The sequence below is a fragment of the Drosophila grimshawi genome, unplaced genomic scaffold, assembly GCF_018153295.1.
Source record: "Drosophila grimshawi isolate 15287-2541.00 unplaced genomic scaffold, ASM1815329v1 contig_1369, whole genome shotgun sequence".
NCBI classification, from domain to species: Eukaryota; Metazoa; Arthropoda; class Insecta; order Diptera; family Drosophilidae; genus Drosophila; species Drosophila grimshawi.
This window is the reverse complement of record NW_025062891.1, coordinates 4,153,225-4,164,919: the sequence shown is the minus strand read 5'-3', so window position 1 is coordinate 4,164,919 and position 11,695 is coordinate 4,153,225. Positions and strand designations below refer to the sequence as shown.

Below are 11,695 nucleotides of genomic sequence, written 5' to 3'. Positions count from 1 at the left end.
TTTAGTATAGTTTTGTTGCATTTGCTTGGATCCCTTAAATATTGTTTTTGTGTTTTTTTTTTTTTCATTAAATTTGATTTAATTTTTGATTATCAGGCTTTTATAATGCAAATTGTTGGACATTGCTGCTTACACAAACAGACGATTAGCGATCAATCGATTTATAATAGGTTATCGAAACATCGAAACCTGTTTACGTTTTAAGGTTATATTTTAATTTGTTGGTTCTGTTTTGCGGCTCTAGAAAATATTCACATACTATTTTGATCATCGAGTTACAAATACAATTACAATTACATTTAATTTATTTATTATTTTTTTATGCATAGATTACTTACATACACTCGTATAATTTTAGGCATTTTTTGTTAAGGTTTATTTGAATTTTGGTGTTTTACTTATTTGCCGTTGAGCTTTTGAGCTTGCTTATACAGTTCATCTTTAGAGCACCTGCAGATTCTCACAGTGCTTGAACTTAGAGTCCTCCTTTCCCAGTATCCATGTGAGCATCTGTCGCGCCTTCATGCTGGCCAGCATTACGCTCCTACTCTTGTACCAATGCGCCGGCGAGCTGCCGTCCCTGGGACCCTGAAATTGATTGCATATTTTAAAAGATGTCTTCTCAATGTGCAGCAAGGATGTGGCACTTTATATACATTTATAATATACAGACATTGTGGCTCGTTAAACGACTTGAGTTTTCGCCAATGTCGATGGGGCGGCAGGTGGTGGGGGTTGGGGTTGTTGGGTTAGTATACACCATGTAAAAATAGCAACAATATGGACAGAGAATAACAAATAATAGAAAATAGCAACAAACAAACGCATGTGCTAAACTGTGAATAAATTTTTGTACTCTTGACACATTTCCGCTTTTGGCAATCCTATAAAATGGGTACACTATGTGGAATATGCATTTCTGCGTGCCTTGGCAAGAGATCAAAGAAGTTTCAAGACTTGGTAAACAAGTGGGCATAATTAAAGTAGTTGCTTCAAAGTTCAAGATTTATTTATTCATTTCAGAGCTGATTTTAATTTCAAAATAAGCACAGGAAGTTTTGTTTCACTTTTTCCAATTTAATTTATTTTGTTAAGTTCATATAAATAATTTGTAGATTAAATAAATTTCTGACTGTTGTCTAAAAATAAAAACCTGAATTTCTTTGAAAGGGATATCAAACATAATAATTTTAGAATCCGTTTGGTCTATTAATTAAAGTCTTTTATTTTTAGACAATTTACATTTTTTATGATTTCAGCATCCAAAAGGAACAGTTAAAAATGATCTTACCAGGAAATCGGAAAGTTGTAGATAATTAAATGGATTGTTTTAAATCAGCATGCAAGTAAGGGTACATCGAATATAACCAGTGGGTAGAAACAGGGTATACAGAGGAGTATAACTTTTTTTGATTTTTAGCTTTGAGACTGTATTACTTACCGCTACCGCATCGTCGGCCTTAAGATCAGTCAATGTCAGACATTTATCAGTTTCTACAGTCTCTACGTGCTTGTCTTTGCTATCTTTAAATTTAGATTTGTCTTTCGACTTTTTCGGATTCAGCTGCGAAAGCGATTACATACAAAAAATGGTACATATAAAAATGAAAAACAGTATGAAAAGCGCTCACAGACAGAGACAGAGAGAAAAAGAGAGAGATAGAGAGAGAGAGACAGAGATGGCAAACAAGATGTATGATGTCATAGAAGAATGAAGAAGGTTAATCCCATCAAACAACCAACATCAACTAACTGGAACTGGACGCTCGTTACATCTATGCACGTTTGTGGTCTACCATCAAGTCTAAAAGAAACACACACACTCAATTAAAGCAGCCAACCCACCTGCAATAGATTGTGATCCTTCTTCAGGCGTATCTGGGTCAAAGTGCCGGCGAGCAGTTCATCACAGTTATGGTTAATGCCCACGGATACCTCAATGAACTTGGCCCCAAAGGTGCACGCCACGCACTTGCCATCTGCAATTGGATTTCAACATTATGGTCAGAAGTCACGCAATGCAGTTTTTTGGTGTTTTTTTTTTTTTGTTATTACCCTGCGCTGAGACAGCGCGTGATCTGGCCAAATCAATTTTGTTGGCCACTAGAATGGTGGGTCGATGGCGCAGCAGGTCCATGTCCTGTAAGCGCGATAAGATTTGTTTGGCTCGCGTAAATGACTCCTTGTCTATGCAGGAATAGACGACCAGAAATGCATCCGCCTGTTCCAGTTCCTCCTGTTAATAAATACATTGAATACAAGTTTCACATCGATTCAACAAGTTTGAAAACTCTCAAATGGCTTAAATACTATTAATTAAAAGTTGTCCAACTGTATGCAATGCCAATAAGTGCCACCTGTCACAGTGCCTCTTGTGCTTATTCTTAATGGCCATAAAAATGAAAATGATTGCTACATTGGCAAAATAACGATGCAACAAAGTTGCATCCGTATTGCTTTCTGTGACCCTTATACCGATTCTGTATCAAACAAGTTGGCTTGCTGCGTTTAGCGCAACTTTTAAAGTTACTCCAACATCCTGTTCATTTTCGATTTTTATAGCGTAAAAATTAACTGCTTCTATGTACATTTGACAGCTTCTTGTGGCTCTTGAGTGCAATGAAAAGTCAAGTTGGGAAAACCAAGTGCTTGACTTTCACTACTGAGTTTGTCTGTGCTGCATTTGAAAACTGAAATACGGAAAACATTCTTGCTATAAGTGAATCTTTAAGGATTTCAATACTTATACCTAGCGATAGATAGATATATAGATTTATAGTAGTATAAAACTAAGAGTGCAATGCGATAGCTCAATATATGATAAAGTTAGTCAGTTTATCACAATATAAATAAAAATGTCATGGCTTATCCGATAACTTATAGCTTATCGATAACCGCACATGGAATATGTGCTGTAATATGTAACTACAACTTCCCAATGGGAAACTTTAGCTAAACTATCACAAGATAATAAAAATGCAGCAGCATTCCGACAACTTATCGAGTACTACACAGCTCCCAATTAACATGTCCAAGTCAGCTGCAGTTCACATATATTATCATGGCAGATAATCGATAACTTATCGATAACTGTTCTCATTCCAACTAGCATGTCTAACGTAGCTTCATTGCACATACATTGTCGTGACAGACTCTGATTTGATACCAGATTAAAGTCAGTTCAACAACTTGTATATGCTTTGAGGCGCTCAGACAGGCGTTGCATGTGGGTGTGTCGGAAGTGACTCTGCATTTTTCAGTGTTGGCCACGTTATTATTATTTTTTACTCTGCTGGCTGAAGGCAACCATAAAGCAACGCCAGGCACATCCGGCATTTTGGCAAGAATTTACGATTGCCCCAGCACATTATGCCTGCGAGTGTATCTAACACTGTGTGCGAGTGTGTGTGTATATATGTGTGTGTGTGTGTGTGTGTGAGTGTGAGTGTGAGTGTGTGTGAGTGTGTGTGTGCGAGTGTGTGTGTGTGTGTGCGATTGTGTGTATCAAAGGTGTTTATGATTGACGGTCACGCTCGTGTGCATTCACCTTAAAAAAGTTTAGCCAACAATTTTCACTGGTTATTATTTGTTCTTTCAACTTTCAACTTGTGGTTGAGCGTGACACTTTTGTACGATTTGCGTTGCTGCGCTTTCTTTGTGTCCCGAATGTATAAATTGCTGCCATTTCCGTTTGTTTGTCAAGGCTGCAAGCTCTCCCTACCACCCACTCTTCCATCCCTAGTCAGTCGTCGCCGCCTTAATCGTCGCCATTATTGTTTGCGCCAACATCTCGCGTCGTCCTACAAATCCGTTCTCCTTTACGCCCAGCTGCCTTAGGATACATTTTCACTGCCGTCCTTCAGAGACCCTCCCCCTGCTTCCATATAGCAAACAAATACAGTGTCATAGCTTGCCCGGTGCCCCTTTAGACAGCTTGCTGGTCATTTGGCAGTTGGCCAGCAATTTGGCATTTCGATTGCATGTTTATCGTCGCTATGCTTGTTCGTATTGTAGTTATTGCAAAAATTGCTTAGCGTCTGTTAGTTTTCTAAATTTTTTTCGTTTTCTTTCTGTTTTTTTTTTTTTTTTTTAATAATCGCACACCCGCTAAAGACCCGCCTGAAGAAACTCTTCTATGTATTTCATAATTGCATATTGCGGTCCATTGCACAAGTCATAAAAACTTTGAGTGATCTGGTCAGTTTACAAGACTTGACTACTTTATGGTTACACAATTTCAACATCTCCTATTTCTATCAGGAAAAGAAGAACTAACAAAATAATTTCATAAATATAATTTGTTTAGTCGGTTTTCAAAGATTTCTTAATAGAAGTAATATGCACACTTTTAATGCAGTCTGTTGTATTTTTGGCTGCAATAATCAAGTTGCAATTTTAGTCATTGTAAAAAGTCATCCGGCTACAGCAGATTTCCTAAGATAAAAACTAAAAACCTCTTATTCTGAGTAGTTGCTTCAACTGTGTTTCAAACTTTTAAGTTCTGTTAAAATGACCTAATAGAAAAAACCACAAGGTAGAATAGTTATTTTAGGCACGCCGAAGATTAAATACCCTTGTTCCCGGAGATTATCTGCTGATATATTGTGAAATATTATTATATTCTGACCGTTTTATGTGCATTTAATTTTTAAATGTCCTGCTTAACGTCTTGCTGCGAATTCAACATACATTTTGTCTTGTTAAAAACTATTAAGAAATATTTCGAGCTTCGATCAGAAAATTAGATGCCAGCAGATCAACTCTGATCTAAAAAACGAATACCTTTTCCTTTGTATGCCTATAATGATTTCTACAATATTCTTTTTAGTCAGTTCCCAACTCTTCTTCACTTTTCAATAAAAAAAAAAATTTCTTCACTCTATAATGAATACAAATTTCTTTGTATACTTATAATGATTCACCCTATATTAGTAGTAAGTTTTCCTTTTTCTTTTGCGCTTTTCAATGAAAAGTCTTTTGCAGATTAGTTCTCTTTAGAGTGGTCTTCTGGTCTCTCTCCTTCAGTTCATATTCCACAACAGCTTGGTGCAGGTATATTGTAGTGAGTTATTATATAAACTTATTATTTTATGCTGTGTCTACTTAGCCTTTGCGTGCAGCTGACAAGTTTACCCAGAATACCTGAAGATAGCATAACGAAACCACCAGCAGCCAGCAGCCAGCAGCCAGCTGCCACGGCAGGGAGAAACTCCCTCTCGTAATTAACGGCACTTAAGTATGCAGGCAACGTAGAAGGGAGTTGAATGCCACAGCATCCAAACTTATAGCGGCAACCTTTACTACGTTATTGCCACTCTTTGTGCAACTTTGGTGTGCAGTGTTTTGGTAATGTTCTTAGCCATTGTTGGTAGCGGCCCTTAAAATTTTGACTAATTCAGAAATTCGCTCTTGTGAAGTTAAAATTTCGTGGCCTAATTAGTGGCCAAAAACTTTGTATTACTGTTGTCGCACTCATTCCTTCATTACCAACTTCCTACTTTGTACACTGTAAGTTGCACTTAGTTTGCATTTGCAATTTATTCAGTTGGCCCGAACCAAATGGCAAATGGCTTTTGGTCAAGTTAAAGCTTTGTGGCCCTGTGGCAAATCTCATCATTTGTCTTGTTAGTGGCGGTCATTTGTGTGGACAGCCTCCAAGTTGATATTGAAATATTCAACAACAATTACGCACAAGGAAGCAAATAAATATGCTGTTTACTTGCTGCCTGCCGTACACACAACAATTACCAATGGTATGTGTACACTGAGAAAACCCAGCGAGTAGTTGGTATTTGGTTTTGGAATCTCTTTCATAGTTTGTGGGGGTGCCTAATCTTGATGAAGACATTGTTAAAAGCTAAAATGTTCTTGAATATAGTATTTTCGCAGAGTATACACTGTTGTGCTGCGTTGACAAATGGGCCATTTGTTCTTTTTACCTTGCTGTCCGGATTGCCAGTGAGAAACTTTAGCTCCGACTCGGTGCCGTTCAAAATAATTGAAACATTCTGCTCAGCCTCGTCGCACTCTGTTGCAGGATGAAGAGTCAGGTGATTACTCTATTTAAGTATATCGGAGAGAGAGAGACGGAGAGAAAGAGAGATAGCACTTACCTGGCCCGTCATACGCATTGATGCAATCGGAGGTGCGAAACTGTGAGACTAGCGCCTGTTTGCCCACACCCTGGGAGCCGAGCATCTCCACGCGATAGAATTCCACCGGCTGATGATTGTCCTGGGCGGAGCTCTCGGCGAAGCCATTGGTGCTGCCGCCGCCATTGTAGTTGCTGCCCAGGCCCAAACTGCTGCCCCCGCCACCGCCACCATTTAATGCGGCCATCGCATTACGCGGATGCATTGGACTGACCGGTGCAAGGCTGCTGCTGCGCGAGCGACGCCTGCGAAACGAGTCGCCGCGATTGATGATGCCTGCAAAACAGAGAGGGAGTTAACCGTCAGTTGCATGCTCCAAATCAGGCATTGCAACAATGATGAAAGTGACAATGTTGCAGTCAAACCTAATCAATTGCATAATGCTCTTTTCACTGTCTAATACACATTGCCGTTAAGGAGCAAACTTTCTATTTGATGAAGAGAAAACGCTTCAGCTGTTACCTGTTTCAAAACTAAAAACATTTTCTACTTCAAAGAAAGGAAGAGAAAAATCTTGATTTTATAAAGACACGACTTCCCGTTTCTGAATAAAAAAGTTATAAATTCTGAATTCAGACCGATATTTTAGATCGAAGTGTAAGGAAACTTTTACTTTTAGTGAAGTAAACAAAAATAAATTTTAAAATTTTGTGAGTATATTTTATATATATCATAAATATCAAAAATATACAATTTATTTATAATGAAGTTTCGATTTAAGTTTCGAAAAAAAAAAAACCAAAAACATTTTAATACATATACCAGAAGATGTAGTTTAGCAGCTTAAATTCATCGTATATATATATATGTATATTCATTTTGTGAATCAGTGTATACATATTTAAAATGTAATGCGGACTACGTGTTTTAGGTAGTGATGGGTTAACGCAATGTATGCGCAATCATTCACCATGTGTTGCTCATACGCCATGTTGTGCATGGCGAAAATTGCTGTTGGCAGCCGTAGGCAGCAAAATGCAGCTCACAAACAAAAGCTACAAAACAATGCTTAATCTGTCTTTTGTGTAAAATTCACCCTCTGCACCTCTTAACGCCCTGTTTGCTGCTGTAATATAGAAAACATGCCGCCCATTTTACAATCCGTCGTTTTGTATCTTTTTGTGGTCTAGTTGAAATGGTTTTTGTGCAGCTGCCAACAACGGCAGACAGGAAGATTGGTTTGACGCTTTAAATTTAAAAATTCATTAGCTGAAATTTATTTTAAACCTTATCTGTACATTTTGCCCCAAACATATTGAGGTAGGCATTCGAAATACAAATTTTCTATCTCAATTGCTTTGGTGCAAGACAAATTAAATGTCAAATCCTATGTTAGAAATGCTCTATAAATATATTGGATGTGAAGAGCATGCATAACACGTCAATTATTTTAGGACTTAAAAGAACATTTGTTCAGCAACGTGAATTTAAATAATATATCAAATGCAACAAAATAAATAACAAAAACATTAAATTTAGTTATCGAAACATGCATTGAATTGCATTGGAATTGAAATTAAGCCAAGGGATTAACCCAAAAAAGCAAGAAGAAAAATTTGGCAGATGCCCGATTTGAATGTTTACATGATTTTTATTTTGTTTACATTTAATAGTCATAAATAAATTAATAGCCTGGTTTATTGCATTTTTGGTCGATGTTTGACGTTATTTTTGAATTCGCTGCGGTCATTAATTGTGTAATTTGAATTAATTGCAAAAATTGCTATAAACATCTAAAAGTGCAGAGGAAGGGCCAAATAGGGAAGGAGGTGTTCAGTGTACGGCCATCGGCATTGGAAAGCAATAAAAATGCCTGGCTGGGTGGCATTTAATAGAAATTCACAATTGCGAGCTGCAATAATTCAAATTTCAATTTTCTTCAATTGTGTGTGCTGCCTGGAAACAAAAGGTGAAAACTGCCAGCAATATAATTTAAAACTTGAAGCAATGTTTTTCTTTCTTTGTTGTATTGTTTTATTTTGTTTTGCTTCATTACAATAAATATTTGCACAAGTGCCGAATGTTTAATTTTAGCCCCGTTTCGCACAGGCTATCGGCAAGTGTTGTTTGTGCCTGATATGATTCAAGTTTATGGGCAAATTTATGTTTAGCATTTAGCTAAATGATCTTGGAAATATAGTTAAAAATACGTGAATTCTGTTTAACTAATAACGAAGCAGTCTAAACAAAAAGCCTTTCAAGAATTCATCGCTTTCCATTTTATTGGCTTTTCTTTTAACTTATCTCCTTGAACACAACATTTGTTTTACACGCTTCTTTGCTTTTTGATGTCTCATTGAATTTCTATTTCTTGATTTTCTCGCATCGCCAAATTCACCTTGTTTTTCGAATTTTTTAATAATGAATAACTGTTTAAGAAAATAAATTTCTGCTTTTATTTGTCGATTGATTTAAAGATTGCCGAGTGTTACACGAGATCTTGCACATGTTTTTTTTTGCTCAAGTATTTTTGGATTTGAAGTGGCTGAGAATATTTCAACTATGCTGGCATTTGTGCTATTTTTATATTTTGTAACTATTAGCTAAACTTTATAAACTTTAAGGAGATCAAATGAATAAAATATTCAATATTTTGTACAGTATATATGGACACACGGATAATATTTAAGGTGCGAAATAATGCAACAAGGAAAAAATAGATTAAGAGCGTGTATTTTTTGAAATATAAAAATGTATATAAATCGAATGAGATTGGAAAAGAAAATCATTTTTTCTGTCTACAGCTGAACATGTGCAAAATAAAAACCTGTCTATTTTCATTATTGTTTTTATAAATAGAATTTGCTGAGATAAAGCCAATTGAGTTGTGCCAGCTGCAAGGCCAGCAACTGATCTAACTCACATCCGACTGTTTTGGATATACATTCAGCCACACACCCCAAACCAGACCCCCACACACTCATACCCCACACACCCTCAGCCGGGCATCCAAACACACAGACACACCCTCTTTATTGTCCATAGTCAACGGAGAACGAATTGTGCGTGGACATTACTCGGTTATAATTCAATTTAACCAGGCACACTGTTGCATCCAGTTTATATTCCATTTCAATCACATACACACACACACACACACACACACACACACACACACACACACACTGGAACGCATTGTGACGGCTTTTGGCCAGCTTTTCATTTCACTTTTCATTGGCTGACGCTGATGACCAACATACGTCGGCGTTTCAATTAATCACTTTGCCTGTCAAATTTTCTGCCCCCTTTTCGCACACTTTAACACTTGATTGAAATATTCTTAGCTCTTTTCCCTTGTTTTTTTTTTTTGTTTTTTACCAACAATTTTTCAATTTTTGTTTAAATTCAAACTGTGAACATAATTGATGGGATTTGGCTTGCGTTACGCTTCTGACGACTCGTGCCTGAATCGACTGCGTATTAAGTTTAATTAAATTTGTGCACATGACGCACCCAATATAACCGCAAGGATTTCACACAAATATATATATATATATATATATATATGTACACATCTAGATGGAGAGATAACCACTTGCACATGCAGACATTTACTTGTATTTGAAAGCAATCTAGTTGAGTAAACGCTAGAATTTCATTGAATTTTAATATGCAGCTCGTTTCATATACCATTTGAATCAGGTCCCCCGCAAGTCTGCACTTCGTGGTGCCTTGCTGGGCTGGGTTGGTTGACAATTTAACGTACTCAACTCAAATTGTGTGAGCATGTAAAGAGCAGACGACAGACACAGCCAGTTACAAAGTCTCAAGTTGAGTCTGCTAACGTAAACTGAATACCCTTTCAAACAATTTGCCATAAGAAGAAAATGTGTTTGCATCAATATACTTAAATTGATCTCATGTTCGGCTGCATAAAGTTGGAGTTGTTCGGATATTATAGTCGGAACTATTATTTAGCAATGCGGATGACGCAGAAACTTAACTCAAAAAATATATACTCAGAAAATATATATACTTGAAGTTAGATATGGTTTAAATAAATGAAGGAAATAATAAATAACTAATTCGTTCAATGATCGTTTAAGGTAAAGTGATTTTTACTTTAAATAATTTAGTTTATAAAATAAGAAATTATTTTCAATAACCAATAAATGATTTTTTAGTGTTTTTCAGGTAGTTTAATTCAATGGGATATTCTAAATCTGTTAAAGAGTATTTTTGAACTTCCATCTCTAATTAAGGAAATAAAATAGAGATGATATTACTCACCTAACAGACAGCAGAAGCTATAATTTAAATATGAAATCACTGAGTACTCTTAAATTGGTACACTTAAGCTGCATGCTGCTTGGTAAATTATTAATGCCTGTTGTTAGGGCAAATAAATAACTTGGTGTCAAGTCTAGTAATATGTGTGTGTGTGTGTGTGTGTGTGTGTGTGTGTGTGTGTGTGTGTGTGTGTGTGTGTGTGTGTGTGTGTGTGTGTGTGCAAGTGTGCTGCTGATTGAGCTTAAACACGTACTTAAAGTCTACATGCATTTATGCATGTAAAGATACATCCACAATCACACACACACACACACACACACACAGCTCACACAGACTCAGACAATGGCATGCTAAAGTTTTCGTTTGGGTTTAGGTTTCGTTTGTGCCACGTTGCGTATGTGTAACAATAACGTGACACAAATATATAAATGGCATTTAGTTGGAGCTGATATATAAAGTGTTGTATGCCTATCTTAAGTGGCACTCAAAAGGACACTGATATCCTTTTTGCGCAAGGAGCAGCAACCTTTTAAGGTTTCAATAAGTTCTCCAGACAGTGGCAAAATAATAATTTCATGCCAAATGATCTGACACAGCTGCTCGACTCCTTCAGAATCCTTCTGTGGCGACACAGACACACATTGTAAAAGCTAATCCCTGACATCTTGTCCTGTCGACTCTTCGGTTAGTTTTCAATTTAAAAATTAATAAATGCGGCTAAGAAGCCTTTTGTACTTGTTATTTATGCCACACTGCGTCTCTTTTCCTTCCCTTCTCTCCCACTCTCTTTTTGTGTTACGTGTGTTTTTCCGGCTTTGTCACTTACCTCCTTTGGATGCACTAAATGTGCGCAGGCGATCCACATCCTCGTCGTCATCGTTCACTCTCAGGTGATGCATGTTCATTGTGGGCACGTCCAGAAAGGCGTTCGATTTTCTATGCCCTGCAAAATCGTGAAATTAAATTAATGTCTCTCAATTCAATTGCATTACAATCAACGATTGCGAAGCAGTTTTTTTATATCATTACTGAGTGGAATATAACCTTTTTTTTTACAAAATGTGGAGTACAAAACAGGGGAAAAAATGTTTGAAAAACCCTGTTGGAAATTAAAAGCTGAGTCAGCATTTTGTAATTATAATGCTAAAGTCGAATGAAATTCAATGTTGATTAAAGTTTTTATGCCGGCATTAGTTGCAAATGGTGCTGTTTTATACACAAATTATCCATTAATGTGATTAATGTGATTATTTTCGGATAGCATAAGCAAACTTCTGAGTATACAGCTTTGAAAAATGTGGAATTAATATATT

At 36.7% G+C, this 11,695-nt stretch overlaps 1 protein-coding gene across 2 annotated transcripts in view; it reads right to left on the bottom strand.

Annotated features, from left to right (window-relative positions):
- Window positions 1–39: 39 nt before the first annotated feature.
- Window positions 40–11,695, bottom strand: part of LOC6560529 (GTP-binding protein RAD) — a 35,470-nt gene continuing 23,814 nt past the window's right edge. The window contains exons 4-10 of one of the 2 annotated variants that reach the window (XM_032734659.1): window positions 11,209–11,325; window positions 6,114–6,428; window positions 5,940–6,028; window positions 2,056–2,236; window positions 1,846–1,979; window positions 1,442–1,564; window positions 40–588 (exon numbers count right to left, since the gene is read on the bottom strand). In XM_032734659.1, the coding sequence (XP_032590550.1) occupies window positions 442–588; window positions 1,442–1,564; window positions 1,846–1,979; window positions 2,056–2,236; window positions 5,940–6,028; window positions 6,114–6,428; window positions 11,209–11,325 (1,106 nt within the window). In that variant the 3' untranslated portion in view covers window positions 40–441. The remainder of the gene's footprint in view (window positions 589–1,441; window positions 1,565–1,845; window positions 1,980–2,055; window positions 2,237–5,939; window positions 6,029–6,113; window positions 6,429–11,208; window positions 11,326–11,695) is intronic. The other variant, XM_001987294.2, reaches the window with a different exon arrangement.